This window comes from Lissotriton vulgaris, chromosome 4_1 (genome assembly GCF_964263255.1).
Source record: "Lissotriton vulgaris chromosome 4_1, aLisVul1.2, whole genome shotgun sequence".
Taxonomy (NCBI): domain Eukaryota; kingdom Metazoa; phylum Chordata; class Amphibia; order Caudata; family Salamandridae; genus Lissotriton; species Lissotriton vulgaris.
This window is the reverse complement of record NC_141691.1, coordinates 2,018,437,389-2,018,462,565: the sequence shown is the minus strand read 5'-3', so window position 1 is coordinate 2,018,462,565 and position 25,177 is coordinate 2,018,437,389. Positions and strand designations below refer to the sequence as shown.

The window sequence follows — 25,177 nt, the reverse complement described above, 5'->3', positions numbered from 1 at the left end:
CTTGAACCCTCCCACCAGCGCAACGAACCCAAGCCAGGCAGCCACCAACCTCGCGAAGTGGATCAGCAACTGCGCAGACAACCTCGCCCCTCTGATGACCCCGCCCAGCAGACCCGGCAGCAAGAAAGCCCCATGGTTCACCGACGAGCTTAAGAGCTCCAAGAAGAACTGCCGAGCCCTCGAGAAAGCCTGGCGCAGAGACCCTACACCGAACAACATGACTGCCCTCAAGCTCCCCACCCGAAAACACCACCAACTGATCCACGCCACCAAGAAAACTGCATCAAGGAACGACTGGACAACAACGCCCACAACAGCAAGGAACTCTTCAACATCGTCAAAGAGCTCTCCAACCCCAACGCCGGAAACAACAACATCACCCCTTCGCAAGACCTCTGCAACTCCCTCGCCTCCTACTTCCACAACAAGATCGCGGACATACACAACAGCTTCAGCTCTCAACCGACGCACGCCACGACTGAACCACCGCCCCCCACCACCACCCTCCGCGCCTGGACCCCGATCAGCACCGAAGACACCATCCGCACGATGAACTCCATCCACTCCGGATCTCCGACCGACCCCTGCCCTCACCACGTCTTCAACAAGGTCGACGCTGTCATCGCACCCCACCTGCGGGACATCATCAACACCTCCTTCGACACCGCCACCTTCCCGGAGAGCTGGAAGCACGCCAAACTCAGCGCCCTACTCAAGAAGCCATCGGCCGACCCAACCGACCTCAAGAACTACCGCCCCATCTCGCTGCTCCCGTTTCCTGCAAAAGTCATCGAGAAGACCGTCAACAAGCAGCTGGCCGCCTTCCTCGAGACGAACGGATCCCTCGACCCCTCGCAGTCTGGCTTCCGGGCCAACCCCAGCACCGAGACCGCTCTGATCGCAGCTACCGATGACATCCGAGCCCTGATCGACAATGGAGAAACAGCGGCCCTCATCCTCCTTGACCTCTCCGTGGCCTTCAACACTGTCTGCCACCGTACCCTAGTGCAGCGCCTCAGCAACGTCGGAATCCAGGAGAAGGCACTGGAGTGAATCACCTCGTTCCTCGCCGGAAGGACACAGAGAGTCCGCCTTCCCCCGTTCAGATCAGAAGCCACCAAAGTCATCTGCGGCGTTCCTCAAGGCTCCTCGCTCAGCCCAACCCTCTTCAACGTCTACATGAGCCCCCTCGCAGCCATCGCACGCCAACACAACCTCTACATCATCTCCTACGCTGACGACACCCAGCTGATCCTCTCTCTCACCAACGACCCCGCCACCGCCAGAGCCAACCTACACAAAGGGATGACAGACGTAGCCAAGTGGATGATGAGCAGCCGCCTGAAACTGAACTCGGACAAGACGGAAGTCCTCATCCTGGGATCTTCACCCTTCGCCTGGGACGACTCCTGGTGGCCCCCCGCCCTGGGCAGCGCACCCAAACCGACAGTCCAAGCACGCAACCTGGGCTTCATCCTGGACTCCTCCCTCTCCATGACCAGACAAGTCAACGCCGTCTCCTCGTCATGCTTCAACATCCTGCGTATTCTACGTAAGATCTTCCGGTGGATCCCCACAGAGACCAGGAAGACGGTCACCCAGGCCCTCGTCACCAGCCGTCTGGACTACGGCAACTCCCTCTACGCCGGAACCACCGCCAAACTCCAGAAGAGACTCCAGCGGATTCAGAACGCCTCAGCACGACTCATCCTGGACATCCCCTGTCGCAGCCACATCTCCGGACACCTGAGAGATCTGCACTGGCTCCCGGTCAACAAGAGATTCACCTTCCGTCTCCTCACCCACGCACACAAGGCCCTACACAACCAAGGCCCAGGATACCTCAACAGCCGCCTCAACTTCTACGTTCCCACACGCCAACTTCGATCGAACGGCCTCGCCCTCGCCGCCGTCCCCCGCATCCGAAGAGCCACCACAGGAGGAAGGTACTTCTCCTACCTGACCGCCAAGACCTGGAACTCCCTCCCGACCCACCTCCGCCTGACCCAGGACCACCTCGCCTTCAGGAAGCAGCTCAAGACCTGGCTGTTTGAGCAGTAGCAGATCCACCCCCCCCCCCCCACCGCCCCTCCCTAGCGCCTTGAGACCCTCCGGGTGACTAGTGCGCTAAATAAATGCTGTGATTGATTGATTGATTGATAGACCCTACGTCCACTAACACACTCTCGCCACTAGATATATCTTACTCGCCCTGCCCCATCCTTCCATTGTGCAAAGTGTTTGCACAATGGAAGGATGGTCAGTGGTTTGCTATGACTTACATTCTATCCAATCATAATCGTTCTATATAAAGCCCTGTGCTTTAACCACAGGAAAATGCAATTTTCTTCTTGATGAGTTTCTGTGCTTCAATCTTTACTACGGATTTTTGATGTCATTTTATAATTTCCCAGGTGCGATGCTACACAATAACCCTCAATAGTGAATGTGCAAGATGCATTAACAAATCAAATCCCAGATCACACACAAGCCTGGGACTCTCTCAGTACAAGCTCTGCATCTTCTCAGCTTCCTCCAACATGTTCAGATGTAAGTCTGGGATAACTTCAGCAGAGGCGACGATAATCACTGCCGGGCATTGAATATTAACGACACACCACCACTTATCTCCCTACTATCCTCCCCCCAACAAAACCTGGTGCTCAATTCCACATCTGTCCCTAACAGTATTTATAACCTTGTTTCCTGCATGAGACTGGAGTAAGGAGACAGCCCAATTCAAAAGGTCTTCACTCCACCTTACAGCAGCATAAAGTGCCTTTAATGAGTCGCCGAGAACCTGCCTTCATTTAAAGGGGTAGAAGCAATAATGCGCTCGAGCCACATCCTGTGAGACAGTTTGAGCTTTTCCTTAACGTTTGAGGAAATATTTATTATGGATAAAGATCTATAAATACAAAAAGAGCTATGCTTAAAACACTGTACAATTAAAGGTGCCAGTCTGTAGTCCTGGGCCCAAGTTGAGATTAAACAATTGGGGCTTTGTGGGTCTTCTGTTAAAGTGCCATTCGAGTGGTGGAGTACTCCTGTCAGACGACACGCATGCCACAATCTCACAGACTTTTCCAGAACAGCGTGTGTTGTCGCGCGACCAGACCTGGGCTGCTGGGCCAGGCTTGCAACAGGCTTTCCTTGTCGCTCTTGGTCAGGTGGCTGGTGCACAGCTGCAGTTCTTGCAGGTCCGTGGAGATCCCATCCAAGGTGGTAGCATTCAGTGGACCACGGATGGAGCACCCTTGGAAGGAAAAGAGAGAAACGTTAAAATACAGGAAACAGCGACAATGTTATGTGAAGGTGGGGCTCAAAACACACAGGTCAAACCTGCTCTGGAGCTTCATTTACCCCTGTACGAATCTCTATTGAATGGTACGGTAAATATAAAGATGGGGTTGGACTGAGTTAGAAAACAATTTACTTTAAAAACTGTGAAGCAATGTACAGCTAGAACACACAAATAGAATCAAAATGAAGAGATTGCAACAATTTGAAAACCACAAATGCATATCTTCCAATTCAAAGTTACAGTAATTATATACAGATGAGAAATGTTGGCTATCGAAACTACCTCTGATGATGATTATAAAAAATGAATACAGCTGGATAGACACCAGGGGATGTTGAGTTGACACCACAAAATACCTTTTGCTAAGTCAGTCACCTCTAAAGGAGAGTGAGTAATTCAACAGAGAATGCCTTGGTAGAGTCATGTGAGTGCATAATTGAAATGGGTACGCCTTGGTAGTCACGCAAGTGCATAATTAAAAAGGGTACGCCTTGGTAGTCAAGTGAGTGCATCATTCAAAAGGATACGCCTAGGTATTAACGCGAGTGCATGATTAAACAAGCATTGGAAATGCAATAGGTCTCGCATTAGAAAAGTTGGAGTTATTGGTCTTGTAAATGACATTTTATTTATTTGTTGGTTTTTAAAATTGCTAAATTGATGGCTTTGTCATTTACAATGCAAATAGTTATAACTTTCGCGAATGTGACACCTATAGCATTTGGAATGCAACATGTTTTGTATTTACGTGACTTAGATGGCAGCTCTGGTCGTTAGGCCACATCTCTAGAGAGCAGGAGAGTGCAGCAGGGGAGAGAAGCACAGCAATGCAATAGGTCTCGCATTAGGAAAGTTTGAGCTATTGGTATTGTAAAGGACACATTTTTTATTTATGTGCTTGTTTTGAAATTAGCGAATTAATAGCTTTGTTATTTACAATGCCAATAGTTTTATCTTTCGCAAATGTGACACCTATTGTAACACAATATGTGTTGTGAGGGTGGGTGAGGGTGAGGGTGAGGGTTTGAGGGTGAGGGGTTGAGGGCGAGTGAGGGTGAGGGGTTGAGGGCGAGTGAGGGGTTGAGGGCGAGTGAGGGTGAGGGGTTGAGGGCGAGTGAGGGTGAGGGGTTGAGGGTGAGTGAGGGTGAGTGAGGGTGAGTGAGTGAGGGTGAGTGAGGGTTAGTGAGGGTGAGGGGTTGAGGGGGAGGGGTCGAGGGTGAGGGGTTGAGGGTGAGTGAGGGTGAGGGGTTGAGGGTGAGTGAGGGTGAGGGGTTGAGGGTGAGTGAGGGTGAGTGAGGGTGAGGGTGAGTGAGGGTGAGGCTGAGGGGTTGAGGGTGAGTGAGGGTGAGTGAGAGTGAGAGTGAGTGAGAGTGAGGGCAAGTGAGAGTGAGGGTGAGTGAGAGTGAGGGTGAGTGAGAGTGAGGGTGAGTGAGAGTGAGGGTGAGTGAGAGTGAGGGTGAGTGAGAGTGAGGGTGAGGGTGAGTGAGAGTGAGGGTGAGTGAGGGTGAGGGTGAGTGAGGGGTTGAGGGTGAGTGAGGGGTTGAGGGTGAGTGAGGGTGAGGGGTTGAGGGTGAGTGAGGGTGAGTGAGGGTGAGTGAGGGTGAGGGGTTAAGGGTGAGTGAGGGTGAGTGAGGGGTTGAGGGTGAGTAAGGGTGAGTGAGAGTGAGGGTGAGTGAGAGTGAGAGTGAGGGTGAGTGAGGGGTTGAGGGTGAGTGAGAGTGAGGGTGAGTGAGGGTGAGTGAGAGTGAGGGTGAGTGAGAGTGAAGGTGAGTGAGGGTGAGGGGTTGAGGGTGAGTGAGGGTGAGGGTGAGTGAGGGTGAGGGGTTGAGGGTGAGTGGGGGTGAGTGAGGGTGAGTGAGGGTGAGTGAGAGTGAGTGAGAGTGAGGGGTTGAGGGTGAGGGTGAGTGAGGGTGAGGGTGAGGGTGAGGGTTGAGGGTGAGTGAGGGTGAGTAAGGGTGAGGGGTTGAGGGTGAGTGAGGGTGAGTGAGGGTGAGGGGTTGAGGGTGAGTGAGGGTGAGTGAGGGTGAGGGGTTGAGGGTGAGTGAGGGTGAGTGAGGGTGAGAGAGGGCGAGTGAGGGCGAGTGAGGGTGAGTGAGGGCGAGTGAGGGCGAGTGAGGGTGAGGGGTTGAGGGTGAGGGGTTGAGTGAGTGAGGGTGAGGGTGGGTGAGGGGTTGAGGGTGAGCGAGGGTGAGGGGTTGAGGGTGAGTGAGGGTGAGGGGTTGAGGGAGGGTGAGGGAGGATGAGGGGTTGAGGGTGGGTGAGGGTGAGTGAGGGTGAGTGAGGGTGAGTGAGGGTGAGTGTGAGTGAGGGTGAGTTAGGGTGAGGGGTTGAGGGTGGGTGAGGGTGAGTGAGGGTGAGGGGTTGAGGGTGAGTGAGGATGTGTGAGAGTGAGGGTGAGTGAGGGGTTGAGGGTGAGGGGTTGAGGGTGAGTGAGGGTGAGGGGTTGAGGGTGAGTGAGGGTGAGTGAGGGTGAGTGAGGGGTTGAGGGTGAGTGAGGGTGAGGGGTTGAGGGTGAGTGAGGGTGAGGGGTTGAGGGAGGGTGAGGGTGAGTGATGATGAGGGGTTGAGGGTGGGTGAGGGTGAGGGAGGGTGAGTGAGGGTGAGTGTGAGTTAGGGTGAGGGGTTGAGGGTGGGTGAGGGTGAGTGAGGGGTTGAGGGTGAGTGAGGATGAGTGAGAGTGAGGGTGAGTGAGGGGTTGAGGGTGAGGGGTTGAGGGTGAGTGAGGGTGAGGGGTTGAGGGTGAGTGAGGGTGAGTGAGGGTGAGGGAGGGTGAGGGGTTGAGGGTGAGTGAGGGTGAGTGAGGGTGAGGGTGAGTGAGGGTGAGGGTGAGGGGTTGAGGGTGAGTGAGGGTGAGTGAGGGTGAGGGGTTGAGGGTGAGTGAGGGTGAGGGGTTGAGGGTGAGTGAGGGTGAGGGGTTGAGGGTGAGTGAGGGTGAGGGGTTGAGGGTGAGTGAGGGGTTGAGGGTGAGTGAGGATGAGGGTGAGTGAGGGGTTGAGGGTGAGGGGTTGAGGGTGAGTGAGGGTGAGGGGTTGAGGGTGAGTGAGGGTGAGTGAGGGTGAGGGAGGGTGAGGGTGAGGGGTTGAGGGTGAGTGAGGGTGAGTGAGGGTGAGGGGTTGAGGGTGAGTGAGGGTGAGGGGTTGAGGGTGAGTGAGGGTGAGTGAGGGTGAGGGGTTGAGGGTGAGTGAGGGTGAGTGAGGGTGAGGGGTTGAGGGTGAGTGAGGGTGAGGGGTTGAGGATGAGTGAGGGGTTAAGGGTGAGTGAGGGTGAGGGGTTGAGGGTGAGTGAGGGTGAGGGGTTGAGGGTGAGTGAGGGTGAGGGGTTGAGGGTGAGTGAGGATGAGGGTGAGTGAGGGGTTGAGGGTGAGGGGTTGAGGGTGAGTGAGGGTGAGGGGTTGAGGGTGGGTGAGGGTGAGTGAGGGTGAGTGAGTGAGGGTGAGTGAGGGTGTGAGAGTGAGGGTGAGTGAGGGGTTGAGGGTGAGTGAGGGGTTGAGGGTGAGTGAGGGGTTGAGGGTGAGTGAGAGTGAGGGTGAGTGAGGGTGAGTGAGGGGTTGAGGGTGAGGGGTTGAGGGTGAGTGAGGGTGAGGGGTTGAGGGTGAGTGAGGGTGAGGGGTTGAGGGTGAGTGAGGGTGAGGGTGAGGGGTTGAGGGTGAGGGGTTGAGGGTGAGTGAGGGTGAGGGAGGGTGAGGGGTTGAGGGTGAGTGAGGGTGAGTGAGGGTGAGGGGTTGAGGGTGAGTGAGGGTGAGGGGTTGAGGGTGAGTGAGGGTGAGGGGTTGAGGGTGAGTGAGGGTGAGTGAGGGTGAGGGGTTGAGGGTGAGTGAGGGTGAGTGAGGGTGAGGGGTTGAGGGTGAGGGGTTGAGGGTGAGTGAGGGGTTAAGGGTGAGTGAGGGTGAGGGGTTGAGGGTGAGTGAGGGTGAGGGGTTGAGGGTGAGTGAGGATGAGGGTGAGTGAGGATGAGGGTGAGTGAGGGGTTGAGGGTGAGGGGTTGAGGGTGAGTGAGGGTGAGGGGTTGAGGGTGGATGAGGGTGAGTGAGGGTGAGTGAGAGTGAGGGTGAGTGAGGGGTTGAGGGTGAGTGAGGGGTTGAGGGTGAGTGAGAGTGAGGGTGAGTGAGGGTGAGTGAGGGGTTGAGGGTGAGGGGTTGAGGGTGAGTGAGGGTGAGGGGTTGAGGGTGAGGGGTTGAGGGTGGGTGAGGGTGAGTGAGGGTGAGTGAGGGTGAGGGTGAGTGAGGATGAGTGAGAGTGAGGGTGAGTGAGGGGTTGAGGGTGAGTGAGGGTGAGGGGTTGAGGGTGAGTGAGGGTGAGTGAGGGTGAGGGAGGGTGAGGGAGGGTGAGGGTGAGGGGTTGAGGGTGAGTGAGGGTGAGTGAGGGTGAGGGGTTGAGGGTGAGTGAGGGTGAGTGAGGGTGAGGGGTTGAGGGTGAGTGAGGGTGAGTGAGGGTGAGGGGTTGAGGGTGAGTGAGGGTGAGTGAGGGTGAGGGGTTGAGGGTGAGTGAGGGTGAGTGAGGGTGAGGGGTTGAGGGTGAGTGAGGGTGAGGGGTTGAGGGTGAGTGAGGGTGAGGGGTTGAGGGTGAGTGAGGGTGAGGGGTTGAGGGTGAGTGAGGATGAGGGTGAGTGAGGGGTTGAGGGTGAGGGGTTGAGGGTGAGTGAGGGTGAGGGGTTGAGGGTGGGTGAGGGTGAGTGAGGGTGAGTGAGTGAGGGTGAGTGAGGGTGTGAGAGTGAGGGTGAGTGAGGGGTTGAGGATGAGTGAGGGGTTAAGGGTGAGTGAGGGTGAGGGGTTGAGGGTGAGTGAGGGTGAGGGGTTGAGGGTGAGTGAGGGTGAGGGGTTGAGGGTGAGTGAGGATGAGGGTGAGTGAGGGGTTGAGGGTGAGGGGTTGAGGGTGAGTGAGGGTGAGGGGTTGAGGGTGGGTGAGGGTGAGTGAGGGTGAGTGAGTGAGGGTGAGTGAGGGTGTGAGAGTGAGGGTGAGTGAGGGGTTGAGGGTGAGTGAGGGGTTGAGGGTGAGTGAGGGGTTGAGGGTGAGTGTGAGTGAGGGTGAGTGAGGGGTTGAGGGTGAGGGGTTGAGGGTGAGTGAGGGTGAGGGGTTGAGGGTGAGTGAGGGTGAGGGGTTGAGGGTGAGTGAGGGTGAGGGTGAGGGGTTGAGGGTGAGTGAGGGTGAGTGAGGGTGAGTGAGGGTGAGTGAGGGCGAGTGAGGGCGAGTGAGGGCGAGTGAGGGCGAGTGAGGGCGAGTGAGGGCGAGTGAGGGGTTGAGGGTGAGTGAGGGGTTGAGGGTGAGTGAGGGGTTGAGGGTGAGTGAGGGTGAGGGGTTGAGTGAGGATGAGGGGTTGAGGGTGGGTGAGGGTGAGTGAGGATGAGGGGTTGAGGGTGGGTGAGGGTGAGTGAGGGTGAGTGAGGGTGAGGATGAGTGAGAGTGAGGGTGAGTGAGGGGTTGAGGGTGAGTGAGGGTGAGGGGTTGAGGGTGAGGGGTTGAGGGTGAGTGAGGGTGAGGGGTTGAGGGTGAGTGAGGGTGAGGGGTTGAGGGTGGGTGAGGGTGAGTGAGGGTGAGGATGAGTGAGAGTGAGGGTGAGTGAGGGGTTGAGGGTGAGTGAGGGTGAGGGGTTGAGGGTGAGTGAGGGTGAGGGGTTGAGGGTGAGTGAGGGTGAGTGAGGGTGAGGGGTTGAGGGTGAGTGAGGGTGAGTGAGGGTGAGTGAGGGTGAGTGAGGGTGAGGGGTTGAGGGTGAGTGAGGGTGAGTGAGGATGAGGGGTTGAGGGTGAGTGAGGGTGAGGGGTTGAGGGTGAGTGAGGGTGAGGGGTTGAGGGTGAGTGAGGGTGAGTGAGGGTGAGGGGTTGAGGGTGAGTGAGGGTGAGGGGTTGAGGGTGAGGGGTTGAGGGTGAGTGAGGGTGAGGGGTTGAGGGTGAGTGAGGGTGAGGGGTTGAGGGTGAGTGAGGGTGAGGGGTTGAGGGTGAGTGAGGATGAGTGAGAGTGAGGATGAGTGAGAGTGAGGGGTTGAGGGTGAGGGGTTGAGGGTGAGGGGTTGAGGGTGAGGGGTTGAGGGTGAGGGGTTGAGGGTGAGTGAGGGTGAGGGGTTGAGGGTGAGTGAGGGTGAGTGAGGGTGAGGGGTTGAGGGTGAGTGAGGGTGAGTGAGGGTGAGTGAGGGTGAGGGGTTGAGGGTGAGTGAGGGTGAGGGTGAGGGGTTGAGGGTGAGTGAGGGTGAGGGTGAGGGGTTGAGGGTGAGTGAGGGTGAGTGAGGGTGAGGGGTTGAGGGTGAGTGAGGGTGAGTGAGGGTGAGGGGTTGAGGGTGAGTGAGGGTGAGTGAGGGTGAGGGGTCGAGGGTGAGTGAGGGTGAGGGGTTGAGGGTGAGTGAGGGTGAGGGGTTGAGGGTGAGTGAGGGTGAGTGAGGATGAGTGAGAGTGAGGGTGAGTGAGGGGTTGAGGGTGAGGGGTTGAGGGTGAGTGAGGGGTTGAGGGTGAGGGGTTGAGGGTGAGTGATGGTGAGGGGTTGAGGGTGAGTGAGGGTGAGGGTGAGTGAGGGTGAGTGAGGGTGAGTGAGGGTGAGTGAGGGTGAGGGAGGGTGAGGGTGAGGGGTTGAGGGTGAGTGAGGGTGAGTGAGGGTGAGGGGTTGAGGGTGAGTGAGGGTGAGGGGTTAAGGGTGAGTGAGGGTGAGGGAGGGTGAGGGTGAGTGAGGGTGAGGGGTTGAGGGTGAGTGAGGGTGAGTGAGGGTGAGGGGTTGAGGGTGAGGGGTTGAGGGTGAGTGAGGGTGAGTGAGGGTGAGGGGTTGAGGGTGAGGGGTTGAGGGTGAGTGAGGGTGAGGGGTTGAGGGTGAGGGGTTGAGGGTGAGGGGTTGAGGGTGAGTGAGGGTGAGTGAGGGTGAGGGGTTGAGGGTGAGGGGTTGAGGGTGAGGGGTTGAGGGTGAGTGAGGGTGAGGGGTTGAGGGTGAGTGAGGGTGAGTGAGGGTGAGGGGTTGAGGGTGAGGGGTTGAGGGTGAGTGAGGGTGAGGGGTTGAGGGTGAGTGAGGGTGAGGGGTTGAGGGTGAGTGAGGGTGAGGGGTTGAGGGTGAGTGAGGGTGAGGGGTTGAGGGTGAGGGTGAGGGGTTGAGGGTGAGTGAGGGTGAGGGGTTGAGGGTGAGTGAGGGTGAGTGAGGGTGAGTGAGGGTGAGGTTGAGGGTGAGTGAGAGTGAGGATGAGTGAGAGTGAGGGTGAGTGAGGGGTTGAGGGTGAGGGGTTGAGGGTGAGTGAGGGGTTGAGGGTGAGTGAGGGTGAGGGGTTGAGGGTGGGTGAGGGTGGGTGAGGGTGAGTGAGGGTGAGGGGTTGAGGGTGAGTGAGGTTGAGGGTGAGTGAGGGTGAGTGAGGGGTTGAGGGTGAGTGAGGGTGAGGGGTTGAGGGTGAGTGAGGGTGAGGGGTTGAGGGTGAGTGAGGGTGAGGGTGAGTGAGGGTGAGTGGTTGAGGTTGAGGGTGAGGGGTTGAGTGAGGGTGAGGGTGAGGGGTTGAGGGTGAGTGAGGGTGATGGGTTGAGGGTGAGTGAGGGTGAGGGTACATGCTTTTCACTTTCTTCAAAGGTTGTCCGTGCATCAAGGGTAGTTGACTGAACTTTAAGTATAATAATTGTACGTACTCTTCGGTGGCATTGAGCTCACACCCTCGAATGGTCTTCGGTAGTATTGTTTCCTGTAGAATTCTATTTCCTGCTTATAAAGCGCATGTCTCGGTCAGTATCAGCAAAGTGGTATGTGCATGTGAAAGTCGGAGAGTTGGAGGCGGTTAAGGAAATGCAGAACATTCTGCAAAAGTAATGGGAAACCATTTTTATCTTGAAACTGTTTTTAACCGACAGTCTTTTATTCCTAATCATAGATGAGTGGGAGTAATACAGGGACTGGAGCAGCAGCGCCTCAGTTTGGATTGGTGTGGCAGGCAGGAGAAAGTCAGGAGAGGGAGGAGGGGGAACTGCTTGCGAAATGAAATTAAAAGCGGCCGTGCGGGAAATGCTCTCGGTAGCATTCGTTTGAAGTGTGAAGCAGGGGGCGGGAGCAGCCTTTGATGTGCGGATAATTAGGGGAGGAGCAGCCAGGAGATCCAAGCTGGGGAACAGATGGCTGGCGATTTGGTGCTGTGCACGCGCATTTTAGGTCAATGCGCTTGCGCATTGACCTAAAAGCCACGGGCACAGCACCAAATCGCCCAGTTAGTTTAACTCTGGTTAAAGCCCTATATCCTCGCAAGCTCGATGCGCATGCGGATCGAATAGCGAGACCTAAAAAGGGTACTCCTTGATAAAGTCACATATTCTAAGTTTACAGGTGAGAAGTATGGAGAGAATTCAGTGTTACAGACCTTTGCTGACCAAACTATTTGGGGTATGATGACAACAAGGGCCAAAGAATGATTAATTGGCCGCTGTGCTACTCTCTTAATATTCTGTTACATGTTAACATACCTTTCCTGTTTTAATTTAGCTCTGAGACTTTAGATACCTCACATAACACATACAATCTGTAGAGAGAAGGGAAACTCGGCTCTGACCCTCTCGGAGCCATCGAATCTTGGTTCATTCATGACCTGTGGAGTTTTACTCCTGCATTAAAGCATCTGAAAGTGTTGTTGCAGCACTGGTAAGATGTGGAGCCGTTCGCCTAAGCAAACGTTACCTGGATGCCAGTCACCTATTGCAAGCAATGCTTCACCTATAATGTTATTTTCCTTGACATGGATGTAAATTGAAACCTACTTATTTCACATTTTTGTGTTTACTTAGCCACTAGTTACTTGGTGTATGAAGTGCAGTTTTACTGTGTTTCTGAATGTTACAGCACAACACATCTAGACAACAGACTATTAGGAAGCATCTCACTGAGCATGTATGTTAGAAATTGGGGTCTCTAGTTGGCAAGAATTTGCACCTTTGTCCAAGTAGGGGCCCTTCTTCCTAGCCAGGGTAAGGGTTGCCAGTCGTAAAATAACCCCTGCTCACCCCCTTGGTAGCTTGGCATGAGCAGTCATGCTTATCTCAGAAGCAGTGTGTAAAGCATTTGCACATAACCAACAGTAATACACTGAAAACACTACAAAAGGACACCACACTAGTTTAGAAAAATATCCAATATTTTTATATATCCGAAACAAGACCAAAGCAATAAGAATCCAACATACAGTACTTAAAAGTAAATACTTCGCAGAAATCTCTCAGTTTTTCCGAGTCAGTAGCTCCGTCCAGGGCTACCTCGAAACTGACATCAATGAGACCAGGGTTGCGGTGCGAGATGCAGCGGTGCCTTTTGCTGTACCTTCAGGACATGGAGCTAGCGATGGAGTCTGTTGCTTTTCTCTTCTCTGCGGCAACTGAAACAGCAGTTTCAGAAGCGGTACCCACAGGTTTGTGAAGTCTTTGAGGTCCCCGAGACTTCAGAACAGGAGACAAGCTCTACTTCAAGCCCTTGGAGATACTTAGAACAAGTAAAAAAAGTTCAGTCCAGTCCTTTCACTACCCAAGGCAAAAGCAGTAACTGCAGGGCAACACAACAAAGCAACAACACAGCAAAGGGGCAGTACTCCTCCTGGCAGCTCTTCTTCTGGGCAGTTTCCTTGATTCCAGTGAGTTCTAAAGTTCTGGGGTCTGGGCCCCAATATTTATACTGAAAATTCTTTTTTTCTCTCAGGCAGAGAGTGCCTGTGCTTTTTCCAAACCAGTTTGGTCCTCTCTGGCCCAGCTTCCCAGCAGGAGGTGGAGACAGCATTGTCCAAGGGAGACAGGGCCTATTCAGGTGCAAGGGAAATCTACCCCCCTCTAAATGCAGACCAGGCCTATTCAGGTGCAAGGGAAATCTCACCCCCACGACCCTAAATGCAGGCCAGGCCTATTCAGGTGATCGTGAACACTCCTCACACTACTCTGAGTGCAGTCCAGGTCTATTCAGCCCAGCCCTGACTCATGCAGGAAAGGCAGGATACACATCAACCACCGCACCCCCCCCCCTCTCACCCTCTCTCCCGGGGGTAAAAGATGTATTTTTACATTCTGAGTCCAAGCATACTAAACCCCATTTCCCCATCTTGCCCCAATGGAAAGTTTTGCTTATAAGATGTTATAAGTAAAACCCTCATTCAATCGTATGGGACAGATAGCCTTTCCATATTGAAAAACGAAATGCACTGTAATTCACTACCAGGACATGCCACACACAACAGTACATGTCCTACCTTTAACATAAACAGCACCTGCCCACAGGGGTACCTTGGGCCTACCTTAGGGGTGACATATGTAAGAAAAGGGAGGATTAGGGCCTGGCAAGTGGGTGCACTTGCCAGGTCAACATGTCAGTTACAAACTGCGTGCAGACCCTACAGTGGCAGGTCTGAGATACCTTTTCAGGGCTACTCATGTAGGTGGCACAATCCGTGCTGCAGGCCCACTAGTAGTATTTGACTTACAGGCCATGGCACACTCAGTGCACTTTACTAGGGTTCTACCAGTAAATCAAATATGCCAATCATGAAACAGTAATCCATAATAACAATTTATAACAACAACACTTTCACTTTAACACTGAACAGCAGTGAGAAAGTGTGCAAAAACCACAGTTGATGGACAGAATGCAGAACAATGAGAAAGTGTGCAGACACACTAAACTAACAACAAGCATTGGCATAGCCAATAAGTCTCGCATTTGGGACCTTATAAGTGTTTAGCCATGCAACACTTGATGTTGTTGCACCAAAGATATTGTGCTGGATAACTAAACACTTATAAGGTCCCAAAGGCAAGACCTATTGGCTATGCCAATGCTTGTTTCTTTTAGTTGCAAGCTGGTGTTTTATTACAATATCAAAGTTATAAAAGAAAAAATACGGGTTGCTAAATCCATTTAAAACTTTGATTTTGTTGATTGGGGCAAGCGGATAGATGGGGTTTGGGGTATGAGGGAAGAGTCCAAGGGAAAGTTAAAAGGCAATCAATCAATCAATCAGAGTACTTGTAAAGCGCGCTACTTACCCGTGAGGGTCTCAAGGCAGTGATGGGGGGGGCGCTACTGTTTGAAGAGCCTGGTCTTGAGGCGTCTTCTGAAGGCGAGTAGGTCTTTGGTCTGCCGTAGGGAGGGTGTTCCAGGTCTTGGCGGCGAGGTAGAAGGATCTGTCGCCGGGGGTTGTTCGTTGGATGCGGGGGACATCGGCGAGGGCAAGTCTGGCGGAGCGGAGCTAGCGGGTCGGGGTGTAGAAGTTGAGTCTGCTGTTTAGGTAGGCTGGTCCGGCGTTGTGGAGTGCTTTGTGTGCGTGGGTGAGGAGCTTGAAGGTGATCCTCTTGTTGACGGGGAGCCAGTGTAGGTCTCTCAGGTGGGGGGTGATGTGGGACGTTGACGATCAGTCGGGCGGAGGCGTTTTGGATGCGTTGTAGTCATCGTAGGTGTTTGGCTGGGATTCCTGCATAGAGTGCGTTGCCGTAGTCCAGTCTGCTGCTGACGAGGGCCTGTGTCGCCGTTCTTCTCGTTTCGGTCGGGATCCACTTGTAGATCTTGCGGAGCATGCGGAGGGTGTTTTAGCAGGAGGAGAAGACGGCGTTGACCTGTTTAGACATGGAGAGGGTGTCTGTGCTGTTCCCAGTGTGGTCGGCCACCAGGAGTCGTCCCAGCCTCAGGGGGTGGGTCCGAGGATGAGTACCTTTGTCTTGTCCGAGTTCAGCTTCAGACGGCTGTTCTGCATCCAGTCGGCGACGGCTTTCATTCCCTCCTGGAGGTTGGTTTTGGCAGTGTGCATTATGAAAGAGGGGGCAAGATGTTACTAGCATCTGGTAGATCTTTCACCACTTTGAAAAGTGTCTTCTGACCATACTGCCTTAGTTATTTTCTCTTTATAGTACTTAGCGTGGGCAGACTTGCAGACTTGCAGGAAGCATGATAAGCTTTTAGCGATTCTCTATATTCAGATTTAACATCTGTATTATATGACTTCCTCTAACATCTTTCAAGTGCTTTGCAACGTTTCTTTTCAGATCAGTGAACCAGGGAGCAGGAGGAAGAATTAAGCCCATGCATTTTGTGGCCATTGGGACAATAAGGTCTATAGCCTCATCTAACCACTGATGAATCAAAGCTTGATCCGAGTTGTTCTGAAGGAGTGGGCTTAGTATTGAGTAGCTGCTAATTTAATGCTGTGCAAATAAGTGTCGGCCAGTTCCTGACCTTCGATTTCAGAGAAGGCCTTGATAAGGGATGATGATAAGGAACGCGTTTACCTTATAAACTGCGATGCATTCAGTCAAAATCAGAAAGCTACTAATGCTTAATATGAAACTATGCCAAAGCTGGTTTTGAAAAAATTTGCATAATGGTACATTTTGGGATCTGTGGTCGAAAGAAGAGGCCACATGACCACTGAGACTAATAATACAACTCACCTGTGACCAAGGCGCTACTGTGCTGAAACGCGTAAGGTATAAAAAAGGGTTGTTGAAACTGCCACGTGATTCAGACAGAATAAAGATGTCAGTTTGAAAAATCACCGAAGCTGTGGGCTCTTCGTCTTTTTATCTATAATTTTCTTTTTTTTAATCATTGAATTGCCGGTTCTCTCCACCGGCGCGTGTGCGTGTGTATGTGTATGTGTGTATGTATACACACATGTGACGTAAAAATAACACTTTTTATTAGTTCAGGATAGTTTTGGTTTCCAAATGATGAAAGCCCTGGTCATGTGACCTGCAAATAATTCTTTTCATTGGTTCAGGACAGTTTTTTTTTCCTAATGATTAAAGCCCCCACCTTTTTTCCTCATTCTCACTTTGTACTTTGAGTGAAGAAGACCTGTTGAAAGACCTCTCTGTACCTTTTTGGACTAAAAAATGGCTTCAGTAGCAGCAGCAGCAGGAGCATCTCAGCCACCACCACCACCAAGAGAACCACCACAATACCACAGTGGTGGAGATGAAGAAGAGGAGGAGGAGGGGAGGGGGACGTTCCTGCCAGAATAGAATACCCCATATAGGCCAAAGCAGCATATTATGTGGGAGTTTTTTTCCATCCCAAAGGACCTCAAAAAAGTGAATGCGCCAAGGGTTACTTGCCTAATCTGTGGCACTGAACTTTCAAGGGGCAACCCTAACAAGAAGTACTCTTTTGGCAATAACACCATGATTCGCCACATGCAACGCCGGCATCCTAACAACTATGCTGCAGCAGAGGTCCGAGAACTGGCCAGAAACCCTCCCCAATCTTCACCCAGCACCTCCAAAAGAAAGCAACCCCCTCCATCGGGTCCAGAGACAAGGGAGATGGTCCCAAACATACAACCCCAGTTTGGGCAATACAAAATCACTTGTATTTTTTGTGGTAAAACAATTACCTATGGTGAGCAAAGCATAAAGCTCATCAACCGTGCTGGTGACAACCACAATAGTCCCAAGAAACCTTAATTTGTTCCAGATTTTTTTTTGCTCCAGTTGAGCCGTTTACTATTCCGTTTTTTGTTTCTCCCCATAAAAATAACAAAAAAATATAAAATTGTTCATAAAAGCCAAAAAAAGTACAAAATGTTCAAAAAAACAATAAAAAAATATAAAACAAAAAGAAGAAAAAAAACAGTTCTTTTTAGAACTACCTCCAATTTATAAAAAAAGCACATTTTTTTTAGAACTCTGTCATTCTTTTTTCCTCATGGTACGCTCCCCGGTGCGCGTACCGGGCGCTCCCCTGAGCAAATCAAATTTTTTTTTTTTGCCCCGCGGGGCCCTTTTATGGCCCCCACATCAAACCTCGGGGGTCAGGGGGGGTCTACTCTGCCCCCTTTTGGTCATTTCCCCCTTTGTTTTTTGCCACCTCTTGTGTCTCGATCCTACCGAGACACAAGATCATGAGTAATGTCACTGACCATGTCATGAGTGATGTAATATGCGACGTCATCAGCAGTGCATTGCAGGCGCGCAAGTTATAGTGAGTCCAACTAACTATACCGTGGGAATTTCAATGGTTTTATGTCAGTAAAATTTCCAGCTAACTAGAACTGGTGTGAAACCTATGGTTTTTTCAGTGAATTTAATAGGTTTTATAAATGCTAATTCCTAACTATAACTGGTGTGAAACCTATGGTTTTTTCCAGTGAATATATATATATATATATTATAAAAACATACATTAGAAACAGGGAAAAACAACAGCAAAACATGTTTTGAAACTGTTTTAATGCTTAGCAGTCAGAAGACACTCTCACATAGGACAGAAAGCATATAGAGCTCCCAGGCTGCATTGCAAAAAACACAGTCTAAAAAGACTGGAAAGCTAACTCATAGCAACATAGAGATAAACTGGCACCGTGCCTTTAAGGCAGTCATGACCCCCAGTTTCCCATCATGTCTCAGGGGTGACAGTTAGGTCAGTTCTTTGCGGTGACTGAAAAAGCCATAATACAAAGAGTTGACATTATCACATAATAGGCACTATGATCCTTTGCCCGGGGAGGCAGGAGGGTTGCTTATAACTTTGATGAGGATAACCCTGGAAGAGAACTAGGATTACAGGTAAGTAACTAATCCTTCTCTTCCAGGGGATCCTCATCAATAGTCATAAGCACTAGAATAGAATAGCGAGCCTCACCTCATCCACCTGTGGGCAAAGGAAACATAATGGCAAATTAACCAATCAGCTCAGATAACTAAGTCTGGATAGATATATTACTATCCAAACAGATTCCTCAATGAGGCATGGCCCACTTGAGTATCAGCCCTGAAATCAGAATCTAGACAATAATGCCTTGTGAACGTGTGAACCAATCTCCAGGTTGAAGCCTTGCAAATTTCTGACATTGGAACGTCACGCAAGAAAGCTACTGTGGCCGCTTTTCCCCTAGTGGAGTGTGCTTTAGGAGACAACAACAAGGGTTTATGCGCCAACTGGTAAGCCAATTTCATACAGGACACTATCCATCTTGAAATGGATCTTCTGGAGGCTGGGAAGCCTGTTCTCATGGCGCCATAATTCAGAAACAATTGATCTGATTTATTTATGCCCTTGGTACCTTCCAGATAAAATTTAAGTACTCTTTTGAGGTCCAAGGAATGTGGCGACCTCTCCGCAGGAGTTGCAGGGTTTGGAAAAAAAGACGGCAGAGAAATTGACTGATTGATATGGAAATCATATACAACCTTTGGCAAAAAAGCAGGGTGAGCCCTCAACACTACCCTGTTGTAGTGAAAACAATATAAGGATGTTTTGCACACAGCGCTTGGATCTCACTTACTCTGCGCGCTGATGTTACCGCTACCAGAAAAGCGGCCTTCCACGTCAAGTGCTGTAAAGGGGCTTTATGAATGGGCTCAAAAGGAGGACCCATTAATCTAGACAGCACCAGATTAAACTCCCAGGGAGGAGAAGGGTTTCGAACCGGGGGATACACTTTCTTCAACCCCTGTAAGAAATCCTTAACCACCTGCATTTGGAAAAAGGAAGGTTGGCTGCGGGATTTTCTGTATATCGTAATGGCTGTGAGGTAATATAAATTTTATGGTCAAGTTATGTTCCCTAGCGCGTACCCCACCGTCTCCATGTACGAGTTAAAGTGCATGTAACTTCCCTCCTGTACCAGCTATGAAGACGCAAATACATTTGCGTCCACCGTTAACATGTCCTCTTTCAGACCCACCTTGAATGGGTTGAATGGTCCGTTCCTAAGTATGCTATGCCAACGTCTTTTTGTAGTGTACTCCAACGTTTTTCAGCTCTAGCTGAGTAGGCCCCTGAATTTCTGTCACCGAGCCTCTTTTCTGGCTTCTGACTCCAAGGGCCTCTGCCCAGGCTGCCCCCGTACCTGTGAACTCTGACTTACTCTCAGCGAGGCCCCTCGCGCTCAGCTCAGTCTGCTGCCTGCCAAGATTGACTATAACCTTCGAGTTATCTGTTTCCCTTCCCGAAAATACATTCCTGCCTGCTAGTTTCAGTAAACATTACCCTCAGCTGCAGAGCCAAAGGGCCGACCTGTCTTTGTGCAAGTAATTCAAGTAATTCATAGCCCTTGTTGCCATGCTTCCATGGAAGGCCCATGCCCCCACGCTTCTCATGCAGACACCCAGGCGCTTATACACGCACTTACAGCAAGTATAGAATAGCTTCTGCCCAAGAGACCTTTCCGCCCAGATAGTCCAGTTCCTAAAACATGAGATATCAGATATGATAGAAGCACAAGTTGATCTGACATGCCAGACTTCTGTCTCTTTCCGTCAGTGTAAATGTCAAGTCCCCATGCACCCTCTAGTCTCACGTGCATCACACGTCATGCAGCTGCGCGCGCATCCAAGCCTCAGATTTCTGCTGACATTGCAACATTTCTAGTTTAGTGCCACCCACATGTGTCACTTACTTGTGACGTTTCTAGAACACACCTCCAGTTACGCCTAGTCCACGCCTTTTTGATTACGCACTAGTAACACGTGGACACTGTTATCTTGTCTTCTCTCAGCTGTTACGCCTTCTATACTGTTTCCGATGGTGTAAAATAAGTATATAAGCTATGTACTGTTAATAAAATGTGGCGCTCTATCCCTTCTGACACCCCTGTGGTGGTCAGAACATGATATCCTGGTCTTGACCATTCCTTTTTAAGGAATAAAACCCCTAAGAACTCTAACACCACGGACTCTGTCTTTTTTCTTCCGATCTGAGTTATTATTGATTAAGTACTTACCTTGCATAGAAATTAAGAGAGTAAATTAATTATTTACATCATTTTGGCGCCCGAATAGGGACCCCTCCCCCACCTTACGCGCCGGTTGGTGCGTTGCACACTCCGTCCCCTGCCATCAGTTAGACGGAACCTACGCGTACCGGCAGGATTTCCTGTATCTCCCTCTGGCCCACGGAGGTGACGAAGATTGCGATCAGTACCCAGACGAGGCGGTAAGGAGTGCGGAGGATCCCGACCAGAGCCTAGCCGAAAGAAGCAAGGTCCGAGGTGTCAAGAGGCCCACCAGGTTTTCGAAGTTTTCCGAAGTTTTCCGAAGTATCGAGTCGAGTCCAGTCGAGTTTTCCGAGGCCTTCTGTTTTCCGTGCTTCCCGGTGAGTACCATTGCTGGGACGTATCTAGACGGGTTTGGGTACACAAGTCCGGTCTGCACTGTTTTTAGGCAGTGTATCTGTACTGTTTAGCAGTATATCTAGTATTCTGAATTCCTGCACTGTTACACCAGTGTATCTGTACTGTTTAGCAGTACATCCGATATAGGGGGTAGTTATATATGTAGCAAATGTCTCTTTATGTGATTAATGTCGTGGTATGAGTGACTGTTTTATGTGCATTATTGTGTTCTTATGTAACTAGTTGTGTCTAGATTTAAGCAGTAAGAAATCGAACATTCAGTATTAAGTAAACGAAATGCCGTTTTTTAACAAGTTAAAGCAGATAGGAACTAGGAAAGGGATGTTAGAGGAAGAAATTCCTATCCCCCCTAGGGACACTCCAGGTAACTTTATGTATAACAAGCATGGCATAGATGCCATATTGTATCTAGAATTATGGACCGATTATACGAAACATCTAGACGAGAGACACAGATGGCCAGTTAATGGAACATGGGATGCCGAGTGCATCATGAAGGTAGAAGAGGCATTATGGAAAAAGAAAGCCAGACAATCTCAGAAAGACGCCATAGAATTTTGGCGTAAGGAATCACATAAACGTGCTGAAAGAGCACTCCGTAGAGAAGACAGACTTAAAGAATCACATAAAGCTCAAGAAAACGAATTAGTTACTGAAGGAATCCGAGTAAAAACAGAACAAATAGATCGCATCCGAAATAGCCAAGTAAACGGCATGTATCTTATGGCCGAGGGTACACCTGACGCCATTTCAGAAATACTGAAAAATCTGCCGCCACCACTGGTTCCAACTAAAGTAACTCATAGGGCCACTAAAGATATATTCCTGAATTCCTACCTAGAAGATGTAGTTCCAGCTTACACCAATCTGCCTGTTCGTGCCCTGCCTACTGACAGGGACAGGGGTGGCACTCCGCCCCCAGGTCATGTTCCGCCGGTACCGCGACAGACTTCCCCCGTTCCGCCAGCCCCGCCACTTCCTGCACTCAAAACAGACCTACCGAAACCACGTTTGCCTGATCTAACAAAACGACAAATTCAAGTACAAAAACAGACTCCACAGGGAGATAATACCCAAGCCTCCGCTTCAGGGGGTGCGACCGCGGGTCCTCGGACCCCGCCATTGACACACAGATTAAATCTCAGGGATATACAGAGTCCTCTCACGTTCAGGTCACCCCGCTTGGACGCATTCAAGGAAAACATTTCAGTTTGTAGATACGATCCAGTACCCGGTAAAGACGATCTAATGATATTGGCATCACTACGGTTAAGATCTGCTACCGATATCTTGCTATGCTATGTAGGAATGAAGGACCGTCTAGATAGAATATACGAGTTTGTTCAGACAGGGAAAGACCCTGACAGTATCAAGAATGCCATGGAAAACCAGAAAGTTGACATCCAAGCACAGATACTACGATTTTTCATAAATTGTCTAATAAGAGAACGAGATAGGCCTGGAACAGATCAGAGTGAATTAGATGCACTGAACAAGTGGGGTCAAAATATAGCCGATGGAAAACATGACAAGCAGAATTGCATAGCCAGTATGTATAGGAAAATTAGAAAAGCAGTGATAGCAGTACACGAAAAGGGCAAAGAACAAGCTTCCGAGGAGGAGGAAGAAGAACTTGAAGAACCAGAAAAGACTGCAGATACTATAGCATATGTAGGTAAGGGAAATTACCTTAGGAAAGGCATTCGTCCAGAAAGCAAGAGAGTTTTCTTCTCTGCCTTGACAAATCCGAATTCTGCTGAGCATCAGTTCCAGGAAACTGATAAAAGGCTTCGAGATCGAGTTGGGTACCATGTACTCAATTCTATGGATGAACAAGAACTAGCCCGATCAGCTGTATCATGGGCCGAGAATGCAGACATATATAATGATGGCACCGTAGTACAGACATTTCTGAACCTCTCCCCAGACGAGCAGAAATTAGCAGGTGTATACATGATTCAGCACCTCCTCATCAAATACAGGAAACATTATTCTGATCCAGGCCCCTTACACGAAACATTAGAAGCACTACTCATGGATAGATGGAGAGGCTTAAGTACCAAGTTAATACAAATAATTCTAGAACAACGCCGTAGATATGACACTTTCCTCAGCTCTGAATACGTTCCCGCCCCGCCCCCAGAAAGGAAAATGTATCACATGCAACGCCTGAGTGGCATTGAAAGTCAGAACCCCTTACGAGAAGTACACCCAGTTATGGGTACAGATAATATCTTGAAACGTGTATATGTACACACGCCATTGACCAAGCTAGAACTGTTAGAAATGAAGAAACTAGTCCCTTGTCATGATAAAGACCCTGCAGGTTTTCACAGAGAGCTTAAAGACATGTTACTAATGGGGGATTACACGTATGATGATATCATGAAAATGTTGAAAGTATTATTACCCACGGGTATCTTCGAAAAATTGAAGGAAAAGGAATGGGAGGTGGGGGACACCAAGATTGCATGGGCAGAAATAGAGAACGAAGAAAGAAAACGGGTCCCAGGGGTAGGCCTTGGGGACAAAACTAAAGCATTACCAGGTCTGATAGTGCAGGTTCTGCCCAGATTATTGACAACTAGAAAGGAAGATTGGGACGCCATCTCGTCCTGTAAACAGAAACATGATGAAGATACTAGTGACTTCTATTCAAGATTTGAGAAATGTTTTATTATTAATAGTGGCCTCAAACCAAGTAGCGAGTCGTACCCGCATCTTTTTGTATCCAAGTTAGTCGAGAATTCCCTACCGTTAGTTAAAAACAGAGTATACAAAGTTGAAAGTACATGGCAGGCAAATACGCCATCACAGATGTTACAGATGTTACAATACCACCAGAACAGAATTAGAGAAGAACAAGATCAGGAACAGAAACGTATGAAAGACACAAAGATGAAAATGTTAGTAGCACAGACGGTCCCAGCCGACGGTCACAGAAAGGGTACGACCCAGACAGGTCACACCGCAGCTCCCGTTAAAGGGACATGCAATTATTGCAAGCAGCCAGGTCACTACGTACATGAATGCCCAGTTCTGAAACATAATATAGCGACAGGTAAAACTAAAGAAAGACCGCATCCGCCTAGACAAGATCATAACCAGCATCAGTCTTCACAGAATACACAGAATACACAGCCTATGCATGCTTCTTCAGTTCCAGCACAGACAGTAGCGGTATCACAGCCACAGCCCATTGCCGCGTCTCAGCAAGTTTCACAGCAGATGTACCAGTATGCCCAGTCCGCATATCCAGATTATCCCCGGTATACATGAAATAGCCTAGAGAGGGAAGGTGACTTGCCTCTTATTGAGATTCCTGTAGATCAAGAAGGTCCTTATGTACATAGTCAAGTATTAGGAAAAGACAGAAAATTCTTAATTGACACAGGGGCAAGTCGCACCACAATCAGCCATGATGAAGTTCCAGGGGCACCCCTCTCAGGCTCACAGAATGTTTCCCTTGGTTTTTCAGGACAGCCTATTGTAAATGAGGTATCACAACCAGTTCCCCTGGCTGTGGGTCCGTTATCACGTGTTACAGACTTGTTACTTACGAAATCATGCCCAGAAAATCTGTTAGGAATTAAAACATTGAAGGCTCTAGGAGCTATAATATGCTGTTCCCCGGAGGGAGTTAGACTCTTTCTACGGGATTTCAAGGGTCATTATGTTTTGCGAGAATTCGATGTTAGATTGAAAAATGTACCAGATTACTTGTGGGCAAAAGGCCCAACTGATGTAGGCTGTATGCACATTACACCATACCGTGTCACGCTCAAAGCAGGAGTTGTATTACCCAGAATCAGACAATACAAGTTACCACCCGATGCTGTAGTGGCTTTACTGAAAATCATTGAAGAGCTCATTGCCCAAGGAGTGGTCGTAGAGACCGACTCCAATGTCTGTAATTCACCCATCATTCCGATTCTTAAACGTACTGATCCCAATGCACCGCCAGTATATCGGCTGGTGATTGATTTAAGAGAACTGAATAAATGCATTATTCCACAATATCCTGTGGTCCCCGATATCTCCTCCCTATTGACTGCTATTGATTCAGAAGCAACGTTCTTTACTGTAATTGATCTCAAGAACGCCTTCTTCAGCGTACCTATTGATCCGGAGAGCCAATATCTCTTCGGATTCAGTTTAAATGGACGAAGCTTCAAATTTTCACGCGCACCTCAAGGATTCACAGAAAGCCCCAGCATCTACAGTCAAGCACTGAAAAGACAACTAGATTGTATTCAAATGCCAGTTAATACCGCTTTACTGCAATACGTCGATGATCTACTGATCACCGCACGAAGTGAGCCCGAATGTGAACAAGCATCACTGACAGTTTTGCACTTTCTGGCCGACAAAGGACACAAGGTGTCTCCTTCGAAGCTACAATTCTGTGTTCAGCAAGTTGTGTACTTGGGTCACTTGCTGTCCAAAGTGGGGAGACAGCTCACTCCCGATCGCATTCAGTTAATTGTAAATATGCCACAACCCCAGACACAAAAGGAAGTGCGGGCCTTCATAGGCCTCACCTCGTACTGCAGACAATGGATTCCCCAGTATGCATTTCTAGCTAAACCACTCATTCAGTTAACAACGCAGGAGGCGGCAACGTCGACTGCCCTCCATTGGACTCAAGAACATACACAGGCTTTTGAAGAATTAAAGAAAGCTCTATGCCAAGCACCAGTTTTAGCGACACCATGTTACAGCAAACCGTTTACACTTTTTGTTACAGAACGTGATGGTACAGCGTTGTCTGTCCTCACTCAAGATCAAGCAAGTTCACATAAGCCTTGCGCTTATTTTTCTAGTACATTGGATTCA

The 25,177-nt window shown here is 50.1% G+C and overlaps 1 protein-coding gene across 1 annotated transcript in view; it reads right to left on the bottom strand.

Moving 5' to 3' along the window:
- Positions 1-2,872: 2,872 nt before the first annotated feature.
- The window catches only part of TONSL (tonsoku like, DNA repair protein), a 419,298-nt gene continuing 396,993 nt past the window's right edge, over positions 2,873-25,177 (bottom strand). Inside the window, exon 26 of the mRNA XM_086966418.1 lies at positions 2,873-3,256. Within this exon, the coding sequence (XP_086822544.1) occupies positions 3,075-3,256 (182 nt within the window). The 3' untranslated portion in view covers positions 2,873-3,074. The remainder of the gene's footprint in view (positions 3,257-25,177) is intronic.